Source organism: Lonchura striata, chromosome 8 (genome assembly GCF_046129695.1).
Source record: "Lonchura striata isolate bLonStr1 chromosome 8, bLonStr1.mat, whole genome shotgun sequence".
Lineage (NCBI taxonomy): Eukaryota > Metazoa > Chordata > Aves > Passeriformes > Estrildidae > Lonchura > Lonchura striata.
In genome coordinates, this window is record NC_134610.1 from 22,849,372 (window position 1) to 22,875,460 (window position 26,089).

The 26,089-nt window shown below is 42.9% G+C and overlaps 2 protein-coding genes across 3 annotated transcripts in view; one reads left to right on the forward strand and one right to left on the reverse strand.

Moving 5' to 3' along the window:
• The window catches only part of PDE11A (phosphodiesterase 11A), a 107,783-nt gene extending 105,715 nt beyond the window's left edge, over window positions 1-2,068 (reverse strand). The window contains exon 1 of the mRNA XM_077785065.1: window positions 1,256-2,068. Within this exon, the coding sequence (XP_077641191.1) occupies window positions 1,256-2,068 (813 nt within the window). The remainder of the gene's footprint in view (window positions 1-1,255) is intronic.
• Window positions 2,069-7,468: 5,400 nt separating this feature from the next.
• RBM45 (RNA binding motif protein 45) lies at window positions 7,469-18,986 on the forward strand. Of its 2 annotated transcripts, XM_021552399.3 has the most exons (10): window positions 7,469-7,811; window positions 8,964-9,086; window positions 9,212-9,338; window positions 10,097-10,207; window positions 10,552-10,731; window positions 11,605-11,734; window positions 12,945-13,041; window positions 13,405-13,571; window positions 14,930-15,126; window positions 18,654-18,986. In XM_021552399.3, exons 1-9 carry the CDS (start codon window positions 7,533-7,535, stop codon window positions 15,120-15,122), a joined length of 1,407 nt encoding a protein of 468 aa, XP_021408074.1. In that variant the 5' UTR covers window positions 7,469-7,532; the 3' UTR covers window positions 15,123-15,126; window positions 18,654-18,986. The 2 variants fall into 2 exon arrangements, with proteins under 2 accessions (XP_021408074.1, XP_021408073.1); XM_021552398.2 differs by lacking the exon at window positions 18,654-18,986 and having other exon boundaries at window positions 14,930-15,499.
• The last annotated feature ends 7,103 nt before the right edge of the window (window positions 18,987-26,089 follow it).

The following is a 26,089-nucleotide window of genomic DNA, read 5'->3' on the forward strand; positions in this document are numbered from 1 at the left end:
AGATATCCTGTATCTGTTTAGCAAGCTGGGACTATTGAGAGCATAGTGCTTCACCTACAACATCAGCTGCTCTGGGAATTGTGTAGTTGTACAAGTGAAAGTAACAAAATCAGATTACAAGAAAAAGTGTGTTAATGCAGAAAAGGGAAAAAATAAAGGAAGAAAGCCAGTTGAATTTTTTTTCAAAGGTGATCCAACACTCATTTTAGTCTGAGCCTTTTTACCATTCCCTTTAAAATGTGTGGGTTGGGAACTTCTGTCAGTCTGGATCTGTGTGGTTCCTAGAATTTTTCAAATATTGCTTGACAAATAAATAAATATTCAGCCCCAAATGCATATACTCCGGTCCTTCTTCTGTATTTAAAATCCAAGAACAACCAAATCTTATTTTTCAAGTTTTTTCCTTGTAGTCTGCTGCAAAGCATCATCAGTTTTTTAAATGTTTATTCTTTTTGTTATTACTGTAGGTTAAAATAAGACACTGGACAATGTTTACTACTAAAATTCTTTGAGATATACATCTCCCACCTTTCTCAAGTGTACCAAGATCCTAACTGAGAAAACGTGTCACTTTGTGGTTCTTCATTTTGTCAAGAACCTTCAATTGCTGATAGTGTCTTACACAAATAAACACTAGAAACAGATGCCCCGAAAGAGAGGTAAATTTCAAGCTAGGAAACTGAAGGCTCTGCTCTACATTGACACATTCGGGCAAAGGCTCTTCTGTCCCTGCTGAAGCCAGGGGTCGATGTCTGCCTTGAAGCCAGAATTACATTTTCACAATTCACACTGAAGCCTCTAAAGAAGTAAAAGGTGGGAATAGTCTATGCTGGAGAATAACAAGACACTGGCTAGATCACTACTAGGAATGTGTTTGAAAACACATACCATGTGGGCTGAGTGGGCATATGCAAAGGTGAAAATATATGCTCTTTTAAAAGCAATGAGATTTTTTTTTCAGCAGCGGAGAGCCCGGGAACACTGAGACAGAAATTTACGAACACCATCATTGGGACTGTCACGAGCATTTTTTTAAAAACTTTTCTTCAGCCGTTTCCAAAACGTGCCTTAGAAACACACGAAGTGCGTATGGCTCCTGAGAAATCCAGACTACTGCTGTGCCACTGTAGGGCCCCTTCAGCCCCATCGGCCACCCAGGCGGGGCTTCCCCTCCCGCTTTCCCCGGCGTCCCCCGGCCCTCGCCCCGCGCCCCCGGCGGCCAGGGCCGGGCCACCGGGGGCTGCCCGGCTCCTACCTGGTAGGCATCGGGAATGTTGACCGTCTCTCCGTGCTCCGCCACGTAGCCGATGATGCCCTTGCCCCAGGGCACCTGCACCTCGTTGCTGTCCTCGGTGGAGCCGCAGGGCAGCAGAGGGGTGCCGGCGTGCACGTCGAAGAACTTGGACACCAGGGTCTTCTTGCCGGCGGAGGTCCCCTCGACGAGGAAGAGGGATCCCCGGTCCGCGTCCACCATGAGGCAGACGAAGATGAGGATCTTGTAGCTGAGGCTGGTGAGGTCCAAGTCATTGGAGATGTCCTTGACCAGTTCCAGGAAGAACTGGCGCTCGTTGTGCTCCTTGAGGTAGCGCTTGTAGTCGAGGGCGGTGGGGGGGTACTGGGGCAGGCTGACGCGGGACTCCAGCAGGGCGCTGAGGATGTGTGCGGTGGTGGGGGGCAAGGAGCTGGCCTTCCGCAGCAGCGCCCGCCGCCGCACGCTGCTCAGCGGCTCCTGCGCCCGGGCGTGCACATGCTCGTCGTAGGTGAGGTTGACGTGGATAGCTTTGGAGCGGGCGAAGCTCTTCCGCAGCTCCTTCTGGGACGCTCGGCGCTGCAGCCCCCCGGGGCCGGGGCCGGGGCCGCCGGGGCCGCCCGCGCTCCCCCAGCTGCCGCCGGGGCCGTCGCTGCTCCGCCGCTCCTCCGGAGGGCCGCCAGCGGGGGCGGCGGGGGCGGCAGGCGCTTTAGGGAGCGAGCTCTTCCTCTGCAGCCACTTCTCCACCAGCTCCGGGTGCCTCTCTAGGAAACTTTCCACCGCCGCCACGTCGAGGCCGGCATCGCCGGCGGCTGCCATGGTGCCGGCGGCGGGGGCGGCTCAGGCCGCGGGAGCTCCCGCGCTGGCCATGCCCCGCCGCCGCCACGTGCTGCTGCTGCCGCCCCGACGGCCGCCCCGGGGCACGGGGGATGCCGGCAGCCCCGGCGAGGGGCCGCTTCTGCCCCTTGCCCGGGCTCCCCCGCAGCGGAGCGCTTTCTTCTCACCTTCTGCTTTCCCCCGCGACCTCCTTTTCCTACCCACCACTCTTTATTATCATTAATAGTAGTATTTGTATTTTTCTAGGTATTTTTTGTGCTTCCCGGTCTTCAGCCTTTCTCCAGCTCTGACCTCGGTTCCCGGTTCGGGGCCGCTCCCCTGCTGAGTCGGGCAGGCGGTGCAGCCGCACCTCTGGAGATGCTCCGGGAGCGCTCGGGCAAACCTCTTCTGCCAAGTGCTGTCAGTGCTGGCGGCGGCTCCTGCGTAAGCCAGCCGGTAGACCACTGAGAAGGAGGGAGGGGAGGACGCGTGAGCCGAGCGGGGGGGCAGGCGGGGAGGAGGGAGGGCTGGCGGGAGCGCTGGCAAAGCCCGCTGCGGTGGGGGGGCACTGCCGCCCGCCCGGCAGCAGCCGCCTCGGCAGCGCGGGCGGGGCGCGCAGCGTCCCCCGCCGGGAGGACCCCCGGCAGTGGGGGGCTGTGCTAGGGAGTTTCATTCAACAACATCGGGGGGGAAAGGAGGGGCCTTTTGTCTGTGATGCTCGTTCGGGGAGGGGACGAACCCCGCCGCGGCTCCCGCCCGCCGTCCGCGAGAGAGGCAGCGGGAGGTAATGGGAGCGCTCCCGTTAAGGAGCTCTCATTTATACTATTGTCTGAGCTGCTTCAGTACTTCAGGTGACAAGCAGTAAAACGGAGCCCTTCCAAGAATCCTGAGTGAATTCCGTTTCTTGAATCACTGAGTTGATTTGCGGATAGCCTCACCGTGCGGAGCCCCGGCTCTGCCCGGCGCGCACGGCTCCCGGGGGTGTGCGGGGCACAGCGGGCTCTGCCCGCCCGGAGCCACCCGGGGCTTTCTGCCGCAAGCCGCTGCTCCCCGGGGCGGCTCGGCGGGAGCGGGCGCGCCCAGGCGCTCCTGGGTGTCCGCTCGGGCATCACCGGCTGCCAGACGGAAAGCGACCGTACCCACCGCCGGCAGACGGACAAGGGTTATTTTTACGCGCACGTGGAGCACTTTTCATTGCTATATCAATGCCTACGCATAAACGATTAAAAAAAACAAGTCATGGATCTTAACACGTGAAAATGTTTTTCATGCGCTCACCAAAGACTGAATGAAGGAGGCTTCAGAAATTCATGAATGGGAGCTCGGGTGGCTGGGAAAACACACGGGCAGATCTTCAACCAAACGAGATTCCGACCTGCCGGGGACCCTGTCCCTGCAGCCGGCCCATACGGGGCGGGGTGCGGGCAGCGCTTGCAAGGAGAGGGAGCACTTTTGGGACACGTGTCGATAGCGCAGGCTGGTGCGTGGGCGTCAGAAGGGGAGGAAGGGCTACGTGTGTGTCCAGGAGGACCGCCGCGTCTCCCGCGGCGGTAGGGGTGACCCTCAGGGGCTCCGTGTAGACGCTTCGGCTTGAGCAGCTCGAAGGCAGCTTACGAAGCCACAGACAAAGGATTTCACCCCCCAGTCTCGGTGCCCGCGCCCTTGCAGGCTGAGCAGCAGTTCCCTCGCCGCCGCGGGTCCCGGGCCGCTGTGGCGGCAGGGCGCCGTGCTCGGCCCCGCTCTCGGCAGGGTTTCATACAGCTCTCGGACTCTGGCCGCCGCGCAGGGACGCTGCCGCAGGAGGACGGGCGCTCCACTGACAGACCCCGCCGCCGCCGGCACACACCGGCAGCAGGGCAGCGGGGGCGGCGCGCAGGCGCGGGCAGCCGGGGCGGGGGCGCAGCCCTGGCAGCAGCCCCCGGCCCTCGGGGCGGAGGCGGCAGCGGGGGCCGGCCGGGCCCGGGCGGTGCGCGGCGGCGGGGAAAGGTCGCTCCCGGCCGCCGCACCGTGCCCCGCCCGACTTGCGGAGGGCGCCCGGCCGCAGAACGCGCGGCGAGCGGGCTGCGGGGCGAGGGACGGAAAGCGCGGAGGTCGGAGGCCGCGCTCTAGGGATTCGTCCCCGAGCTGCTCGCACCTCTAAAGAAGCCGAGCTCTTTCCATGCAGGTAGCCTGGGTATGACGAGGCAGCGTTATCTCGGCCGGGCAAGGCTCTGTGAGCGTTTCCGAGCGCGCTGCCGGCGCTGTGACGCGAAGGGGTTCACAGCCCCTCGGGCTGAGCCGCCGCTGTCGCAGCGCCGGTGGCGGCCGCGCTCCCGGAGTCCCCGAGCCCGGGGCTGCCCCGGGCCCCAACTGCATTTGCGGTTTTGCAGAGCTGGCACAAACACTCCATTTGCACAAAGAAATCGCATGAGCTGCTGGAGGCCAGCCGGGCGCTTACCCCCAGCTCTCAAGTGAGGAACTTGGGTGCGAAATAATTGTATGCAGATAATTTTTGCCATTTTACCGTGGTAAGGTTTGGTTTGAGCACGCACACCAGTGTTTACTACAAAATGGCTACTATGTAGCATGTAAACACTAAAAGCAACTTAGTGTTTCTGTAAGCCTAGGTATAAACTAGGTCCTGGGATTCTATGCATAGGATTTGACTGCATCAGAAATCTGCATATTGACAATCTCTCAAATAGCAGTCAAGACTGAAGAAAGTAAAACTGTACTTGTCTCCATTGCATGGAATAAATAGTGAAAATTTTACTGTAACAGTTTAATTGTAAAGAACTGTGGAACCTGAAATCCTTGGACAGATGAAATGTGACAAAGATGATCACACTGGTTCGACTGTTCTGTAACTTGCACAGGCTTTGGATGCGCTGTAAATACCTGGATAAAACCTGGTTCAGAAGCCTGCCTGGTGTGTGATGATGGATGCTAGGAGAAAACCGGGGTCTCTGTTCTGTCTGCAGGGCGAGTTAAAGAAGCACAGTGTACACTAGGCTGCAGCCTTATTTGTTGTGGGAAGGCAAAAATAGGAAAATGGATTTTGTTAATGCCATGGGATTGTGCCGCTATTGTAAATTTATAGATATGCTGCAGTGAGGTACGAGCATTTTACATCTGATGCATCTGAGGTATGATGCACTTTTTGTCAGCAGGGATGCACAATGCCAACTCAGACAGCAGTGCAGGCTTTAGGCAATTGCACCTGGTTTCCTTGGGTACAACATGCGGAAATGCTCTAAGATGCCCTAAAAGAATCACAAGGAGAAATGTCAGTGCATTTCTTAGGTGCAGTGTGTTTTTCTGTGGAATAGCACTCCTCAAAATGCAAATGGGAAAACCACTTGAGAAAATTTGGTCATTTGGGAGGATGCTTTATTACTCTAAGCAGTCTGAAAGAGGGAAACAGTCCAGTAGTTTCCAGGAGGATGGGAGCATAAATTATGTATAATATAAAATGCACAATACTTTGTATCACTTTAATAGGTAAAATGTAAATCCTTTTTGCATCATGGACAGTTGCAGTTTTTTGTAGCATTTAATATACAACTCCTTACTGCTTCCAAACTAAGTGAATATCTTTGTATCTCCAATATGCAGAAGATACAAATTTAATTTCATACTTTTTTTTAAATGAGCATGAGATTGCAATTGAATTCCACAAGGCTGTGCTCCATTGAAGGGCATTAGAAAAAGGGTTATCAATAGCCAGTTCCTGGAATCTCTTGACAGAAGTTGAAAAACCATTATTGTTTCCTTCCAAACCTGCTAAAACCTGTCTTTTTCAACAGAAGTCTGCTCTTGTGTACTAAAGACTACTGCGATGACATATTCACATTTCTCTTCTGTCCTTCAGAGCTGACTTTTCCCATTGTCTAAAAATAGTTACTATATGCTGATGATGTATTGAAGGAAATTCCAGTATAAAGTGAAAGTCACAAACGTTTCCTAGAAATCAAAGGGGGGGGGGGGGGAGGGGCGGGGGAAAACACACAATTCTAAAGCACTTCAGTAACCAGAAAAAAAACAAACCCAAACCACAGGACACAGGACTGTGTATGTAATTAATAGCTTGATTCAAGTAATATAAAACAATGAGACCCACACAGAATATTTTTCTTTGGTATATTTCACTGTTTTTCAAAACTTCTCTGTGAAAAGCACAAGAAAAAGCAACAGTCATAGTGTACTACTAGGGGACGGTATTTAGTCAAGCAAAACAACTGCAGCACACCACGAAGCCAGTAGGGGGTAGTGACCAGCAAACAAAATCTAAAAGCTCTTCGGAATCAGAAATTAAAATCAGCCCATTGGCACTAGTGTTCTGGGAAAGATGTAAACTTTCTGACCTGGTGTACTGAGTATTGGAAATTGTACCAATATTTTAATACAGGGAACGAGGGGTTTTGTTTCTGTGGAACTAGTTCAAATTCATCAGCATTCCTGAAAAGTCAACAGTTGTTACAGTAAAATCCTTGTAAGGCTATCATACCTCTAAAGAAGCTTTTAAAATTTATGTGTGTCCCCTCCAACACTCTACTTATGTCACCTCTTAGTTTTGCCTTTGTTTTTGTTTGGGTCTGAGTAAGAAAATCCTGCAGCTTGACCTGTCGTACAGCCAAATAAACTCCGAAGATTTGGTCCTGTCTTGTGCTTTCCATCTTTTCCAACAGCGTGGCACTGATAATATTCTTCAACACAACCGCTTTAGATCTATGGAAAACGAACCAGATGTTATCACGTCCTTCTACTTGACAACTGCATCTGCTTACGTGAAAGAGAGGGGGGATTTCTGCGTATTAATTTGCTTGTGAAAAACAGCAGGCAGAAGGCGGGTGCGGTGACCGGTGCGGGGTGCGGTGGACGGTGCGGGGTGCGGTGAACGGTGCGGGGTGCGGGGTGCGGGGTGCGGTGGACGGTGCGGGGTGCGGTGAGCGGTGCGGGGCGCGGTGAACGGTGCGGGGCGCGGTGCAGTGACCGGTGCGGGGTGCGGTGACCGGTGCGGGGCGCGGTGAGCGGTGCGGGGCGCGGTGAACGGTGCGGGGCGCGGTGCAGTGACCGGTGCGGGGCGCGGTGAGCGGTGCGGGGTGCGGTGAACGGTGCGGGGCGCGGTGAACGGTGCGGGGTGCGGTGAGCGGTGCGGGGCGCGGTGAGCGGTGCGGGGCGCGGTGAACGGTGCGGGGTGCGGTGAGCGGTGCGGGGCGCGGTGAACGGTGCGGGGTGCGGTGAGCGGTGCGGTGAACGGTGCGGGGCGCGGTGACCGGTGCGGAGTGCGGTGAACGGTGCGGGGCGCGGTGAGCGGTGCGGGGTGCGGTGAGCGGTGCGGGGTGCGGTGAGCGGTGCGCGCGGGGCGGCGGAGGGGGCGGTGGAAGCGGCGGCGGAAGGGGCGGGCACGCTGGCTCCGCGGCGGAAAAGGCGCGGCCGCGCGTCCCCGCCATTCCCCGGAGCAGCCCGCAGCGCTCGGAGCGCCAGCATGGAGGAGAGCAGCGGCATCCGCCTCTCGGCCGAGTGCCTGGACGAGCCGCCCAACAGCCGCGTCTTCGTGGTGCTGGGCAAGGACACCGGCGAGGCGCTGATCCGGGAGCGCTTCTCGCCCTTCGGGGACATCCAGAACATCTGGCTGCTGCGGGACAGGCGGACCAACGAGTCCCGCGGCATCGCCTTCATCAAGTTCGCCCGCAGCTCGCAGGCGTGCCGGGCCATGGAGGAGATGCACGGCCGCAGCCTGCTCCCCGACAGCAAGCCCATCAAGGTGCGCCGGGGCCGGGCGGGGCGCAGGCCCGGGAGCGCCGGGCTCGCCTGGGCGCGCTGCCGGGCCGGGCCCGGCCGCTCCCCGGCCCCGCGGGCGGCCGGAGCCCGAGCAGGCCTGCGCAAAGGCCGCACCCGGAAGTGAGGGGGCGTTCGTGACAAAGGTTCTTTTGTATATTTTAGGTGTTGGAAGCAAAATAGTTGCGAATAAATAGAGCTGGTTTTGCTAGTATGTTTTATATTGGGTTTCTAGCTTGTGAACCCTTTTCAAAACTTTTTTTTGTTTTTTTAAATCTATGGAACTGTTCTGTCAGCTTTCCACTTCCTGATTTGATTTCCTATTCACTAAGTATTAAGAAAGTATGAATGCGTTTGAAGAGTGAAGGACGATGCCATGTGTTTCACTTGGCAGTACAATTGAGTCAGTGAAATCTTTTCTGAAGATCTTGCCATCAGAAGCCTAAAAATCTGAATTGTATTCCTCATGCCCTTGTGTGGCTATTAGAAAAATAAATTAAGAGCTCTGTGAAATCAGTTGCTACTTTCGCATAGCAGGCTTGCTTTGACAGTTTTTCTTGGTTGTTTTGGTTTTATTTATTTTTTTTTATATAATTGGCCCTTTTTTCTTGGTTGTCTTCTGATGTGCACTTCAGAGATAAAATTTATTTGAAAAACTAAAGAAGATTTTAAGAGTAACAGATATGAGAAGATATGATCCTTCATAGAGCAGTAGACCTCTAAACTTTGGCCCAGCTGAGCAGAGAGCTGCAGTAGCCTGGTTTCATTGAGCTGCCAGGCTTTCTTGTTGCTTGCTTGCTTTTCTGTTTCTGCTACTGCTGTACTAGGCCTGTTACAATAATGCATTCTTTGCTGCCTGACATGTCGCTGGTGAGGTTGACAGTGCTGCTTAATCAGCAGTGGTATTTCTCACCATTCCTCATCCCTCATAAGGAACTTCTCTGGCCCTGTCCTATTTGGGACTTATTATATTTGTAGGCCTTTTATCACAGGTGGTCACAGGTGTTCTTTTCTCTCCGTGCTAGGACAGCTGATGCGAACAATAAATATGAACACAGTTAAGCTATTTCACTTGTTTGTTGATATGTGTCTTAGACCTTCTTGCCAGTAATTGGTATCTGTGTAATTATTTCATTAGGTATTTATTGCACAATCAAGAGCTTCTGGAAGCCACCGAGATCTTGAAGATGAGGAGCTTACACGAATCTTTGTTATGATACCAAAAACGTACACGGAGGAGGATCTGCGGGAGAAGTTTAAGGTTCTAATTTGCTGTTTGTTGTTATTTTAAAATGCCCTTTTCTAAATTTATTAGAAGGGCATAGCACATGGAACTTTTAATGGTTTTCAAATACTGGAAATGAATATGTTTTTTAATTGTTCTAGATGTATGGAGACATTGAATACTGCAGCATTATTAAAAACAAGACTACTGGAGAAAGTAAAGGTTTGGGCTATGTCAGGTACCTGAAACCATCACAAGCTGCGCTAGCAATTGAAGAGTGTGATCGAAGTAAGAATCCAAGTGAATTCTTTACATGTTTTTATCAATAATTGTGTACCATCATAATATACCTTTAATCTTTAGTTTTGTTTGCAGGTAAATTATTCATGATGCAGACATATGTTGAGATAAAGTTCTCTTGCAAATAAATAATAACATTGTTAACATTCATTGAGGACTGTCACCTGATTATGTTTTTTCAAGACCAAACTGCAAGTAGGATCAGTGAGAAGAGTTTGGAAATTGACACAGTTTTCTTTTATGCATTATTATTGGTTTGTAGTATAGGCTTCATACACAGGAAAGTATTTAATTTGTACTTGCAAATAGGCAGTTTTAATCATATTAATTTGATATAAAATTATTATATAAAATATATTATTCACAGGGACTCTATTGTTATCACATTTATTTGAGAACAAATTCATGCTAACTGAAATTAAGGGAAGAGTGCTTGTTTTTGTTTAGTCTGATGATTTATCTGCTACAGAGTGAAAGACTTTGTATGCTTTATTTACTGCCAGCCACTTGGTGAGGCACTGGAACAGGTTGACCACAGAAGTTGTGGGTGTTCCATCCCTGGAAGTGAGATGGCCTGGAAGTGTTCTGGGCAGACTTCAAGAGTTATAATTTAATTATTCCTCTAAAGCCAGTATTTACTGGGTTTTCTGAGTAATGTATTTCTAAATATGGAACTTGAACAATGTGGGCCTGGTCAGATAACTGAGATGTGCTGAGGTGTTATTACGTGTGGTTGTTTCTTTCAGGCTACAGGGCCATTTTGGCTGAACCTAAAAATAAGTCATCTGAGACTTTTGAACACGATTATTACAGTAATGCCATGAGGCCAGAACTAAGAGGAAATACACTTCCATTTTGTAAGTCATGGCTTTTTACACTAAAAATGATTTGTAGTTTCCAGTATGGTCGCTAAGTAATAATGTGGTTTGGAGGAAGGGAAGCTGACGGAAGTCAGCTTAGGTCAACATCTAAATAGTAGATTGGATATTGAAGTTAGAAACAAGGGAGGTATTTCATCTCTCTACTTTTATGGCTTGCTTTGCTCTGCTTGGCCGAGTATTTTTTGACCTGCAGTGGTGAAAGCAGCATGTGACCTTTAATATATAATTGACTTGGATTACTTTTAAAAGTCTAATGTAACATATGCATCAAATGAAGGCATGCAAGTATGATGACTCAGATTATTTTGTTGATTCTTGAGGTATGCAGCCAGAATTTTGTAGCTTTGAAAAAGTTGAGACCCGAATTCAAGAACCAGTCTCCAAGCGCCTGTCGGTGATATCTCGGCTCCCCTTTATTCAAGAGCAGCTGTTCGCCCTCTTCGATTTAGTTCCAGGTCTGGAGTATTGTGATGTTCAGAGAGACCCCCATACCAATAGTGGTAAGTAAAAGTACTAAAGGTTTTTGTCTTGTTTCTCTGAAGGGAATCCCTTGTAATTGTACTTAATTAATTTGCACTTCAAAATACTTGTTGGAAACAGTGGTGATTGCTGCTATCACTGCATACATCCAAAAATTCAGTTTTGCTTGAACTCCTGTGTACACATAGCTCTTACGGGCTTACACCTTCACTTTCAGATAATAAAAACTCAAGAAGGATGGCATCAAAATCATGATAAGTGGGTTTTATTCAGATTAATAGTTTGAGGCAGAATAAATGAAGACATTTCAGAAATTATTAGACATTAAAGTAAAATGTTATTGAAACAGATCTTTGGAATTTTTCATTCTGAAATACATGTGTGTGTAGAAGTTGACATGGGTAAATGGCGATTAAATAATTCTGAAATGGATCATATTTTCTACTGAAAGATTGTTTGGTTTCAGTCTTGTTTTTCTGCTACTGAGACAAATATGGAAGTGGTCTCTTCTCCATGAAATGTTAATGATTCAGAAAGTTATATTTTAACTTTAGAGTTCTTGAAATTCACTGTAGATGGAATAATTGCATTTTTAAATAAAACTATGTATCCTTTTGTTACTAGTTCTGGAGTAGTGAGGAAGATCTTTTCACTTTTATGGTTTTACTGCCAGCTTTTCAAGCTAGCATAAATACAGCTCATCTGTCCCCAATAAATTTCACTGAAACTTCCTTCACAAATGAAAGTGATGAAGTAATAATGATGTGTACTAAAAAGACTTCAGAGTTTTAGGTCATCCATGGCTGATGTGCCGTTTGAATATATTGCTTATGGGAGTGTAGTTCTGAGGATTTACCTGTTTCCTGCTGACACTGTGTGCACTGTGCTTGCAGGGTATGCTGTGATTCAGTACAGCACTGCTGCCTCAGCAATATATGCCAAGTACAAACTACATGGGTTTGAGTATCCTCCTGGAAATCGACTAACTGTCGTTTTCCTAGAAGATGGGAATGATAGCTCAGAGTAAGTACAGTTTACAAAGTTGTAAGTTACGTTCTGGGGAGCAAAATATAAAATAAATAATTTTTTAACATAAGATGTAACGTCAGTATTACTATGCGCTTGTGCCATACTTGCTGATAGTATTTTCTGAAACTGTTTGGTTTGGGGTTTTCTTCTTGAATGGTTTAGATTAAGTGTATTGAAATTTGGTAATCTTGGTAGATAAAGAAAATATTAAAATACATATTCTTAAGATACTATGGAGAAATCTAGGATTTGGCAATAATCTGTCAATATATCTGTAACATGTAACAAGGCTGGAATGTATTTTTGAGGTTTATGAATTGGAACCAGATTTATGTACGTCATCTCTTGGTTATGTTTGCAGTAATGTAAGTAGTTTTGTGAAACACGTATGTAGAGTAAAACATCTGGGTGCTGAGGATCTCATATTGGCACAGTATGGGGAATTCTCAGGTGTTTGACTATCTCTGACTTCTTCCTGTGTTTTAAATGCCCAGTACAAGTTGAAGCAGCCAAGGTACTCTCCTGCAGTGAGTGTTTTGCCTTAGTTTCATCCTAAAGGTTTCTAGTTTATGTCAAACCTAGGAGATGAAGACAGTAAGGAAGGGACAGTGGAGAGATTCACTTCAGACATGTATGGCTGATCTGAACTAAAACCAATGTTCATTGCAACCTTCATTCTTCAATAATTCCTACATAGTCTTATAACACAGGCTGTATATCTGTGCAAAAAGAGCAATTGCTTTTTCTTACTCTGCAACAGAACAAAGAAAAATCACTGGAAAGTGAGACCTGGATGTAAGCTTTCTATGGTAATATTTTGATCTCTGAACTGAATCTTTGTGTTCTTTACCAAAACAGGTGATTTTTTGTTTCTCTGTTTTACATTCTTCACAAAATGTAGTGGGCTCATGTAGAGATTAAATAATCTTTTTTTCTTTTCCCTAGAGTGTTAAAAACCCCAAAGAGTAGTTTTGTATAAATGGTAATGAATGAATGTTTTCAGTGAGTTGCTGCTAGCATGCAAGGTTTTCAGCTCTCTCCATAGGCTGTCATGAAAGCCTTTCTTGATTTTCATTATCTACATGACATTACAGATTTCTACAGATACGCTGATGTATATTAGAACTTACTTTTTTTGCTAAATTTAAGATTACTGTAACTTAGCTCTTTCTTTAAAGTAGCTTATTATCACTTCTGCTTGCAGCCTTATCAGGAAAATGGCAACACAGCTGGTGACAGCGCAGGTGTCGTCAGCGCTGCGCAGTAACAGCGCGATGGTTCAGCAGTACAGGACACCTCCTGTAAGTTCCAGCCATGGCTGCTGTTGGTATTCTTCTGAATTGTTGTAAGAAACTTCACATATGCCAATAAAGAGCACTGCTCGCTTGCTTCTGCAAACTGTTCTACGTGCTGCGTTTTTAAGGCGTACCTCGGGCTGGTTGGTGCACTTTTACTCCCTGAAACGGTGTCTGACCTTACTTGAATTTATTGTCCAGTTTAATGAAATAACTAACGTAAATAAAGTAATGAAGATTAGAACTCAAAGGGTCGGTTTATGTCCTGTAATGGAACAAAAATGGTAAGAAAGGTAAAATTACTTCCTCTGCCCCCCCACCACTAAATATAAATGCAATTTATACTTGCATTTTTTTCCCTTGTTTTAGCAAGCATTTGGAGGAACTTCTGGCCCACAGTTGCTGCAGCCCCAAACAGATGCCATACTTCCACCACCCAAAAAAAAGGTTCCACCTGACACTGCTGTGAAGGAAAGGCTTTTCATACTTTTCCATCCCCATCCTTTACCAGTAAATGTACTGGAGGATGTGTTCTGGTAAGACGCTGTTTACAAATAAGTGTTCCCTAAAACTGAAATATTGAAAGTAAATACTGAAAATTAAAAAGAGGGCCTTAAAACCCTTTCCAGAAAAGGCAGTGCAGTGACTATGAAGTCATAAGTCAACAGTAAATAACAGTTACTTTTTCAAAGAAGTGTGTAATGGGGTTCACATTGAAGCATATCATCAGTATCATCAATATAGCAGCTTTATTATCAATTTACTTAATCTGAAGTAAAATGTCTAGTCTTCTTATGTATAGTTTTAACCAAAAAATTTATTACTTCCAGTTACTATTTCCTAATTAATTTCGCATTTTCTTTTACTTATTTTTGTAAGGCATTTAACTATTTTGATAAATTTCCACAGTAACCTAGGGGAGAACAAATGTAGAGTGTTGGTTTTTTTCCTGATACATGATAATGGTTTGCATCCAACTAACACTATTTGAAACGTTCCTTCTATCTCTTTGTGTGGAGCAAAGACTTGAGATAATTTTTGCCATCTTTAAAAAAAATGTGTAATTATCAGTTCTCCAGTATTTAGTCTTATTAGTTTGTAGTATACTCTTGAAAAAATAGACATTTCCCTTTTCTAATAGCTTGAATTTGCAATAAATCTTCAGGAAGCCAAAATGCTTTAAAATATTCAGGAGAGGAAAACATTTTACGTGAAAGTCAAAGTTGTACTTATATAGTGGAATTTCTTTATCAGATGCTGGGGGAGGAAAAGACCATGGACCCGAGTCTTGATGCTTCAGTATAACTTCAGTAAGAAGCAAGCAGACTATTTAAAAAAAATATTTAAGGATCTCTCTAAGAATCTCCTGAGTGCTCTATTTTTTCTAAAATATAGGAAAAAAAACCCCATTTTTTCCCTCAAGCTGCAGTGCTTGCTTTGAGTCATTTCAGTGAGACCTTTTCAAAGATAAATCACACTGAGCAAGTTCATTTAAGTGAGATGCAGATTTAGTTTCTAAATTTTCTGCTGGTGAGCGTGTGTATGCCTTACTTCAGTTGGTTTGGGGTTTTTACTTGTTTTGTTTTTGTGGGGTGTTTTGAGTGCCATTTAGTGTTTGGGGCCTGCAGTATTGATCAGCTTTACATATTCTTTTAAATAAGACAGAAGTCACTGATATTTGTGGCTCTGTTGTAATATTTTATAGAAAGCATCTGTGAACTTTTGGTGTTCATTTGTACTGCTGCCCCTAATTCAAGAGAAGGGAATATGCAAATTGGGAGCATAGATATAAAAGTACAGTTTTTACAGTTAACAAACCACATGTGCTTCAGACTGGAAGTGTTGCAGGAAAATCTGAAAATTACCTTTTCTCTTTTTTCCCCTTGCCCCCCAGTCGTTTTGGACAATTGATAAGTGTTTATCTTGTGACTGGAAAAAATGTGGGCTATGCAAAATTTGCAGACAGAGCAAGTGCCAGCGAGGCCATAACTGCATTGCATGGCAAGATTGTGAACGGTGTGAGGCTGAAAGTGAGGCTGGCAGACTCGCCCTCGGAGGAGCCCAACAAGCGCCAGAGAACTTACTGAGCAGGTGAGTGCCCCCCTGCCTGAGCTCTTACCCCCTGCACTCCAGCCACCTGAAATAGTGACAGGCAAAGATTTTGACGTTAGATAACACAAACATATAACGAAACTCTAAATCTATTCTTAGCTAGCAAATTGAAATAGGATTTTTGATACATCTGTGTGTGTATACACATATTATATGGGTGTGTGTATGCTTATATATATATACACGCACACACACTTTATTTTATAAAAAGTCAATTTTTATAATTAGTGAAAAAAAACAAATCAGTTGATAAAATTCAATCTGGACGTTCATAGAAATACCACTTTTGTACTTGGGAGAATCAGTTGACATTGAAAAGAGTATGCAAAAATAAACAATGAAACAGACATAAGCTTGTGTGTGTGTTTTTTTTCATTGCTATCATATGCCCTCAGTGGCATTAGTTAAAGATGAAAAGTTGAGCCCTTGAAGGGCAGAGGAGTGACAGGGTAAATAAAAAAAGGATGGGGGGGGACAGGTAAGATTGTCAAGTGAAACCCAAAATTTGAGATATTTGGGTCATCTGTGTTCTCAGAAATCAGGTGTAGCTGAAGTACGTGATAGCAGAGAAAATAAAGTAGAGGCTGTGGTGAAGGAATTGAGATAAAGTTCTCAAACTAATTATCTCAAACACCTATTTTATGCTTATGGTCTGTGAAAGCTGGCTAAACTCCTGGAGATGTTTTATATCTTACTGCCTTCAGGGACCAAAATTAAATTGTTCTTTTAAAACATTGCTTTGCTTCAAATTATATTGACTTTCATCATATTTTTGAGTTATTTTTGGTTTTTTTCAGCATTAGGACTATTTCCAAAGGAGAATATAGTTGGGGGAGAAAAGCCTAAGCCCTTTTTTCTACAAAATAACTCCCAAATATTACTATAGCTTCCAGATATTTCCAGTACCATACTATTTTCCTAGGGGATATGAAATTTTGATTTAACTAATTGAGAAAGTATCACGTGACTGTCTTTGCATCAGTATTTTCCTTCTAAGCTTCACTCCTTGTACCTTCCTTTGCATAGATGTTCTTTGTGACCCCAGAATTGCAAAGACAAAAAAAAAAAATCTTTTGCCCAAAGTATTCTTTTTCTTCTTCTAAGAACGTCCATTTTGCTCTTTTGATAAGCAGCAGATACTAAACATGGCCTTATTTTTTATACACAAGTTTTGTTTTGATAAGTTGGCTTTCTGGGCGTTCTTTTTCTGCATGGAATTATAGCTAAAACTAAACTGAAACTTTTTTTAATCATCAGCTTTGATGAATGAAATTTTAAGTAATTTGTACCCATGCTCTTACCTTTGTACAACATTTTGTTTGTTTTTAATGTGACTTTTGCTTTCAGCTATAAAAACCCAGCCTCTGTGTCCCTACAGGAATAACTATGGTGTGGAGGGTAATTTAATACCAGTCTGCCTTATGTACTTTTTACTGGAGAAGTGTAAATACAACATGCATTTAAAATTAGAAAAATTATTTACCCCCATTTTTTCATACACCAGGTTCTTGATTCCAAGTTTTGTAGCAGATTGTCTTGGCATCTCTTTCCAGGATAGACAGACAAAATTACTTGTTTATTTGTCCTTTAGTTGGTTTCTCAAATTCACATGAAGTGGTACCTAAAAAGAAAGATTGCCTTTCAAAAGGACTTGCCCATATAAGTGATTTTCCCACTGCCTGACTTTGCACTGGACTGACAGACAAACTTTGCAGTAATTTGGAAGCTTATATTTTGCTTTTAATTAAAGTGTTAAATTATGCACGTGAAAAGAGATGCTATTCTCCCTACCACTGAAGTAGTTGTAGGGTGTTTTTAAGATGTGAGAAATTAACCTTTTTTATTTTGAATTTTAGCTGTAGGAAATAACCTTCCTAGCTAAAACTTCTGTGAGTGTTCACTTAAGGAAGTAATTGTTTCTTAACAAAAAAATCCTTTCTAAAGTCCTGTTGTACTGCTTGTCTTTGTCTCTAACAAGGTGATTTGATTTCTGAAATAGTCTTTTCTATACAAGGTTTTCTGATGAAAATTCATTATAAGACCTGTGAATTCTAGAATCTTTATGAAAATAAATGTCATTCAGTGTAATAATTAAGTAAAATATTTTACAAAACTGTTTCTTAAAAAAGGTAGCAGTATGCTGCTCATAATGCTTTTGCAGTGCAAACTTCTGACTATAAGAACTTTTTGTTACCTTGCAACAAACTTTATAAGACACATTTGAATAAGTATCTTAATATTCTGAACTAGTCCACCTAATGAATTTTGCAGGCTCTGATCCTCCAAGTCAATGAAAACTCCATTGTTTTTGTGACTAGTTAAAAGTAGTAGAGAAAAGATGGAAATACAGACCAGTAGGTTCTCTTCACCACTTTAAGTTCTAATGCAAGTTTTTTGGGGTGTGAGGTTATCCCCATTTATGCTAAGTAAGTATTAATGAGTGAAATAATCACTTCAAACTGTCTTGCTTTAAATCAGTGTAGGGTTGAGAAGACAACTACAGTGTCTACTTCTAGGCAGTTGCCAAAAGCAGACTTGTTGTAAAAATCTTGCTGACCAGCTTGTGCTCTGCACTCAGGGCTTTATGTTACTTTGTGAAAAGCTCACTGCAGTGTCTGATGCCAGTTACACACACTTTGTCATTCCAAAATAGAAGAGGAAGGGAAGAATTTGCTATCTGTCAGAAGAATGCATTGTGGCATTCCAGTTAATATCTTCATTGCTTCCTTGTAGTTCTATTTAAATACCACCCCTACCCTTGGAAAAACCACCCCAAACTACTAAACAAGAGACCCACAAGCAAACAAAACAAAAACTCCGAACCCACCCAAAATGTCTTTCATAAAGCTTTCAAAATAGTCCTTAGAAAGCAGAGTTTCTAACTAGTGTTGTGTTAGAAATTCCAGACACAGCTACATGGAGCAATGTTCTGTGGCTTTTGATACTCTTTGCTGATTGACTTCAACCCGCAGCAGATGGATTCATTGTATTTTCCCTTGCTGAAAAAAATTGAGTGTTTTAAATAATTATTTAGTTACTAAGTTGAAAAAATTGTCATAAAATACTTGGTTGTTTTTGTCTTTGGTTATTCTTGTTTGGAAAAAGTGCTGCATCACTGATTTCATTTGCATTCAATTTTTTGGCTTAAACCTTTATTAAAATCCTGATGTTAAGATGTGCATATTTTAATGATTTACTGCTATGAAAAAATGTTTTTAAAAAGTAATAGTATCATAGCTGTGACATACATAGAAAAAAAATAGCTCTATTTTTCATCAACAGTATACTGCAGAAAAAATGCTGGCTTTTGCACACTGCTCAAGAGAAAGAGGCACTTCTTTAAAAGTTAGAGAAGTATGCTTAAAACTTTAGTATTATTCTTCTAAAGATATTTAAAGACTTATTTGTGTGATGTTATAATGATTATATTTTATAATATGTACTTTGAAATAAAAATAGGTATATTGCTTTTTGATACCATTTTTGTACTTGTGTTTTTTCTACAGAAACTAAGTAATGACATGACCCTCAGCTGACTGACTGACTGACTGAAAACGTGACTAGACATGGTTCCTGTGGACAGTGACAGCTTTTTTCAGTGACAACTTTTTTTTTGTTAATTGTTACTTAGTTGATCTCTCTATGATCTTTTTTTTTAATATGCAGACATACAGCTTTGAAAATGATGTAGGCATTAAAAACTGTAAACTGGTGGTTGTTCTTGTAATAGTATATAACCTTGTATTACAGAAATAGCTCTTGTTTTTACCTGAATCCTTCCTATAAGATGGAAATTAAAATAATGGAGGAAATAAAGGAGCCAGCATTTTCTGACTTGAGTGGTTGATTGATAATAATTCAGATTCTGTTAAAATAGAAGACATCTCTCATGGTCCAAATTGCACTGAAAAGTGAAGTACAGCAGTTAATTCAAAGAAAATGAAGCAACTTTACAATGCTAGCAGACATGCCAGTATTAATCTAGATTTAAGAAAATAATTCAAAGTACATTCTTAAATATTTTGTTGCTTTGGGCCACAATTATTTGTTCTGCTGTTTAGTGAAAGGAACTCTGTAAGACTACCAAAACTTCTAATATTTATGCTTTCTTATCCTGAGGTTTTTTGGCTATAACTGCAGGGAAACTGTAGAGTCTAGGGCTGTGCGTTTGTTTTTCTTAGTTTTGAGGGATTGGGGTGTTTGTTGGGTTTTTTTTTCCAAAAGCTTTCAATGCATATGTTCAAGTAAGAGTTGGACAAGTCAAGTTTGCAGCAGGATGAAGACAATTTTAGCACTGATTGAGAGTAAATGAAGAGCGTTCAAATAAGTATGTGCACAGATAACTTTCAAATGCCATTAGTTTTCCATGTATTCTTGTATACTACTTGTTGAATTGGAAATATCCTGGTTATTAAAATATGATATCCAGATAAAATTGATGAATTCTACTTGTATGCACTCTAGAGAAGCATGCCCGTGGGTGCTTCCTGCTTCCCAACATCTCCCTTATGGTCCCTTCATCAATTGGTTCAGAAGTTTAAATTCAAAGTAACAAACCATGTATTTTAAAAAATCCCATTTTTTTCTTTTTTAAAAGAATATCAGAATTAAAATTCTCAAATGGGAACAAGTTGCAGAATAAAGGTTGCCTGAGAAACCTTTTCCTTCTCTCCATTCCAGTAGTACCTGTTAAAAAGCAGTCTTTGATGACTCACCAGCAGTTCTTTTCCCCAAGTGCAGTTGTTTCATTCAGCACAAATATAATTGAATAAGGGCTGCATGAGTGAACCAGGCTGTAAAATTCCTGCTTAATTTGGTGTAGCTGTTAGAAATCAGTGAAAAAAAAATTATGGTTGAGCCCAGAGAATTGGATCCTGTCTCTTACTCTAGCCCAAAGGTTGGTTGTAAGAAGGGTTGCCATTTCTCTTGTGTTCCCCTGAAAAAGTTCCAGTTTGGGTTTTCTGTTTGTTTATTGGATTAGTTTTGTTTTGTTTTCCCATCTTTCATGGTAAATTTCAAGTAGCATTTGGGAATTTTCTGTATTTGCACAGGGAAAATAATTCTGACTAGGTTGCCATAAATCCCAAACTCAGAGCTGTCAGGCAGTGCCTTTACATCCTTAACTGTACAGTCAATGTGTGCAGTGAGTCCAGTATTTTCAGAAAGCATCAGTCCTGTGGACATGGAGAGACAACACAGTCTTACAGAAGGTCTGGCACATGCTGCAGAACCTGGATGCTGTGGTGGATCTGCACTGTACCAGGTGAAATGCTGAGAATCCCTGTATAGGCAGCTGGAAAAAACCCAACTTCTCATTTGTGTGGTAGAATTGGCCTCTTGATGAGTCTCCTGTGCCAAGGTCCCCAGCTTAGTGGGGCCTGTATCTCAAGGGGGTATAAACATCCCCAGGAGGGTAAACACTCAAAAATTAAGTAACTGGTGGTGGTGTTTGGGCATCCAAGATGGGAAGGAAGAATCATGTTGGAATGGTCCTAATGATCGCTCGAGGGAGCATTCAACACACACAGAAGGTTCGAAGATGCCCTTTACAACTTGAAGGGATGTTACAAATTAGAACAGTGCCATTTTCTAGTTGTTCTCAGTCTTGTTTTTATTACTACCTGTCTCTGGGAACAGTGGGCTACTGCACTCCCTAGGCATGGAAGATCAGTGCTCTGTGTGCAGTCTTGCTTTGGGCTATGGAGCTCCCTTCCCAGCTTGTTCAGTCAGGTCTGCAACTGAAGCTCAAAAAACCTTTTTTCCGTTTTCATTTCTAAGGGTTCAAGACACTCTTTGTAGAGTTTGGTTTTCAGGTGTCTCCCTTTTGGCCACTGCTGAATCAGACTATCAAGTGACTTGCATGGAGTCATTTTTAGTATTTGGGTAAAAGTTTTTAGAATGTATTTGAATAAAATCATTATTGCTCTCAGAGTTCATTGTATTTCCTGAAAACCTTAATGTTCTATTCTTTGGCTAAATAGCAGTTTGTATAAATCCACTTTTGATTGGATATGATATCATCACTCCCTGTTTAATTGTTACATAGCGCTGCTGATAAGTGGCAGGCTGCTTTTCTAGGTCCTTTCATTGGTAAGTAAAAACTCTGTTTGCTGTGAGAATGAGCCGTAGGTTCCTGTACTGGAAAAAACCTGTGTCACTCATAATTCCCTTTGATGCTGGTGAGTGAATTGGCCAAAACTGAGGTTTCTGGTGTGTTATTTTGCAGTATCAGTTCTTTAATGTTGATAAGTATACCTATAAGTGACCTAGATTTCAGCTGTGTTCATCAGCCATGGTTTCTGTTGGTGTTGAACAAGACATTTGTACCATTGAAAATGAGGTGAATGATATTTCACAAATCACACTAAATTATGTCCAGTAGAAATAATTTTATGCTTATAAAAAACTAAGAAATAAATATATAAGATTTTGATTTTATCTACTTTATACATCTGCCTGCTCCCATAGCTAAATTCTTTTATTAGGAGTTTTTCTTGAAATTCTTCACACCTTGGGAAGGTGGAGCTTCATCCAACACAAAGTATGGGATATCCAAATCCAGTGTTAACATGCAATGTCTAATACATTTCAGTCTTAATAAAGTCCTGCAGATATTGTGTTAACTGCTGATCAGACCTTACGCTATATTTAGGGAAAGTGTTTACAAATCCTAAGCTTGGGAGTACATAACTTTCACTGGGAATTCTTCCAGCTCTTCTGACCAAGTTCTGTCTTTGGAAAGTGCTAGTGAGTCATTTTTTAGATGCCATTTTAAAAGATAGAGGGCAATGTTAACAGAGCAGAGTATGTGCACATTAGAACCATTGAAAATGCAAATATATGCTGGGAATATTTTCTAAACTTGAAATTATAAGCAGCTTCACAAATAAAATTGCAAGATGGCTGAAAGTTATTTTAAGTATTGGAATGCTGATTATCCTCATGCTGGGCACAGTAAATCCCCTTTCTTATGTGTCTGTTTTAGCTAAGGATAGCAGGAATGAACTTATGTTTAATCAGCAAAACAAAATCAAAGGCAATGACGTGAATATATGCAGTGCGTGTTTTGACCCACTGTTTTTTTTAAATTTTAATCAAATCCACAAAATTCACTTGTATTCTGAATTCACTTCTTATAATCATGCAGTGGGACATTAAAATTTGCTGCTTTCTTCCATGTGGTAACATACCAACTAAGCTACTTAAAATTATAACCAGAATTTTACACATGGGTTGTCCATCAACAGCTATCAATAAGTTTTACCCTTTGCCTGTTTAAAGGCCAAGGATGCAAAAATGGCCTCGATGCCCATATATAATAGCATTCTTGGAATTTATCCTGGAGACCCTCTGAAACTCTTTGAAGCTGGGTAATCTCTGTTTTTCCCATACCTCTGCATATATTTTTTCAGTTGCATACATGGATTTTCTAGTTTCACATTATCATATAAAGGAACTGGAACTGTACACAGCACTCAAGTGCAAAGACATTTATGCAGGGTTGTAATGAGCTTTCCTACTTTGTTTTCTGCTGCTTTGGAAGCAATTTCTAACACTGTTTGCCTTTTGGACTACTGCTGAGTAGCAAACCAATGTTTGCTGAAAACTACTCACAATGACTCCAAGTAATAAAGGGTAATTTATAGCCCATTATTATGTAAGTTTAGTTAGGATTATTTTCATTACTGTTTACATTAGTTGCTATTTATTGACAGACTTTCAGCCACCATCTCATTGCCCTGTTGCTCACCATTGTCAGATCTTTCTACAGCTGCTCAGAGTCAGTTTTTGTTTTGCCTACCATGAGTAATTTTGCATCATCAGGAAACTGTTTTCACACTAGTAATTTTAGGCTATTTAGGTGCAACAGTGCTCATCTAGAAGTATTCTAAGCAATTCAGCCCTAAAGAGGACTCAAAGAGGAAAGTAAATAATGTTGTGTTGGGTGGTCAGTATCTGTCAAAAAGGGGAAGTTGATCTGGTTACTGGATCTGGTCCTGGTGGCAGCTGTGCTTTCTTTCATCCCCAGCCATTCCTGGAGATGGCTCTTCACTCCTGTGGCACTCCCTTACTCTAGGGCACATTCAGTTTCCATCAGCTGGTGCCTGCCTTCTCACAGCTTCTGCCTAATTTGTTTATTATCACACACTCTTAAATGCTCTTTGGTGCTCTACTTCATGCTTTTTCTTCAAAGCACTTCCGTTCACTTGTTATTACTACTGTACTCTTACAGATTTGCATAATTCAATGAATTTTCAAAAATGCAAAGTGTAATTTACAAAAATCTTCATTAAAAGCCTGTCTCTTACCTATGCCTTGCCTAAGGGTACCGTTTTGCCAAACACACACCCCACTAACAATAAATGACAGCAATGAAACAACAATATTGCTTATTACAGGAGAAAACAAAAGTATTTTCTTAAAGTTCTGTAAGTAAATATTTTCAATGTCCATAGATCTGCTTATCCTCAACACAGGGCTGTAAGCAAACATTTCATTTTATATTTAATAAACTTCCCTGCTGCCTGATGTAAAGAATGGGAATGATTACAGTAATCTAATAATCAGTTCTGTTAAAAACTGTAAGTTCTGTATAAATTCTATCAGTTAAGACCTTAGAAGATGAGGGTACCTGTGTGCATACACAGCACTTTGCCTTCCACCATCTACGTAATGTAACTCTGTTATTTTAAAACAATATTTAAGCTGCCCTACATATTTGTTTCTCTTTGGTTTAAGTATAGGCAAATCAGTGAAAAAAACCCCAGACTTCTTTGTAGAATAACCACTTAAGAATTTGGTATCAAGATTGTTAGAATATTAAAGAATAAGTTGTTTGGAAACAAGTGAGCAATAGAGTTTTCAACTTTTTCAACTCTAACAATAGAGTTTTCTGGAATTTCTTTCAGGTCACAGTGATGTCTTGTCTGAAATGGTGTTTTTGAATGAACATTAAGACACCTCTATCTCCCTGCACTGTTATTTATTTCTTTTAGAAGAAAAATAAGTGACTACATTCTGGGAATTACTGTTTGTAAGAAATTTAAAAATCATAATTGGGGTAACCACTGTTACAGTCATCAGAGGACTTTGCCCACTATGGTGAAGTCTCTAAAGAAGCTGCATGAAGCCCACCCTGCCTGAATCTGGGGAACTGAACTGTGAGTTAAAATACCTGATGGGAAGGATAAAGGTGGTACTATTATCCAATTGTCTCGGGCCTAAGGAGAAGTAAACAAGGCTGGGGAAGAAGAGTGTATCCACAAGGAAAGCCAGCTCAGCAGCTCTGCTGGAACATCAGCTCTGGCTGATGGGGGGGCCATAGCCACAGACGTCTTTGCTGAGGTGAGGTTTACACTCTCCCCACCACGGCTGGGGTGGATGGGGAGAGGTTTTGGGGATGCGGTGGTGAAGCCTCTGCTCCACATGAGACTGAGGGAATGAACATCCATCCTTGGAGGCTACAAGCTGGGCTTTGAACCAGTTAAGAAGCAGACTCTCCAGAGAAGGGATGGTGTTGCCAGTTGTCGTCAGCCCAGTTGTGACATTTCTGCTGCCCCTCCTTGGGGCAGGTCACATCCACACAGGACATAAACATTCACACACATGCATCCCTTGTGATGGGGCATAACTGGCTTGACTTTGCTGATGTCAGAGGCAGCTGTCATGTGTAAGCCATTAAAGACCCCCAGAGCACCCCCAGATTAATTTGAGACCTTCCACCAAGGGACTGCGCAGGATACACAATGTTGCAACAGATCCAGTGTTGCAAAAGACGGTGTAAAACATCCCTTCCCATGGAGGGGAGCTGCTTGGGCATTCCCGTGGACACCTGAAGGTATTAACCCATTGAACTCTACATTTTATGGCACCCTCACAATGGAGAAGACCAGAAGAGGAGTCTGGATCCACAGGTGGATCTTTCTGGATCTTTCTATCACAGTGATGTCTCTCTTTCATGCTCTTTCCTCCTGAGTCCCCCTGCTTCTTTTTCCTTATTTTTCTCTCTTTCCCACCCCCATCCCCTGGGGTAAATAATATCCAATGTACTACTGACATTGGCACATTGCCTTGTTTGCACCTTTACTGGGGGAGAGGCATCACTAATAATCCAATCTTAAATGTGTTCTATAATGTATGTGGCTCTGTACTTAACCTTTCTGAGGATTTTACATGAAACTTACTCTGACACCCACCAAAGTCCTGCTTAATATTCTTCCTGGCTTCAGCTCTTGGAAACTGAACATCAAAAAGAAAAAAACAGTGTTACTTTGTTGCTGTTGAGGCAGGACAGGAACAGTAGAACTCCAGTCAGAAGGCTATATGAAGTGAACTCCAACTGATTTATTTCAAATACATTTCTCTTTTATAGAGGGTATCATGCAAACTAATTTCATTGGTCTTAAAAACATACCATACCATTGGTGTGCAGTGAATGATGCACGGTGGCAGAACATATCTATAAACAATGTGAACAACAAGAGAGATAGAGAATTATTTACATTCCTTTGCAACTCTTTCCCAGGCCCTGCTGGCAGAAACCTCTCTTTTTCTCTCTGACTGAACTGAGAATACCCATATTACTTAATGAATTTCCTAGCTTTATTCAACCACATTTAGAATGACACTTGCGGGTTCAGCTGAAAGAATCAAGCTTTTTTTCCAGGAAGCTTATCTGAGGAGTTACACAAAAAACACTATGTCAAGGGATCCTTCTATGGAGGTCTCTTCTCTAATAGGAAAATGACTATGGCTTTTGTATGCCAGGGTGCCCTTTGTTGCACAATAATACTGCCAAATCTACAGCTGCTAGTTTGGACAATAGGAAAAACATAAATCAGCATCACACAGCCTATCTTTGCCTAATGAATAATGTAGGTTCAATAATTTATAGAATTCTGCAAATCTACTTTTTTCAGCAGTATTTGCCCTTCTCCCCCAT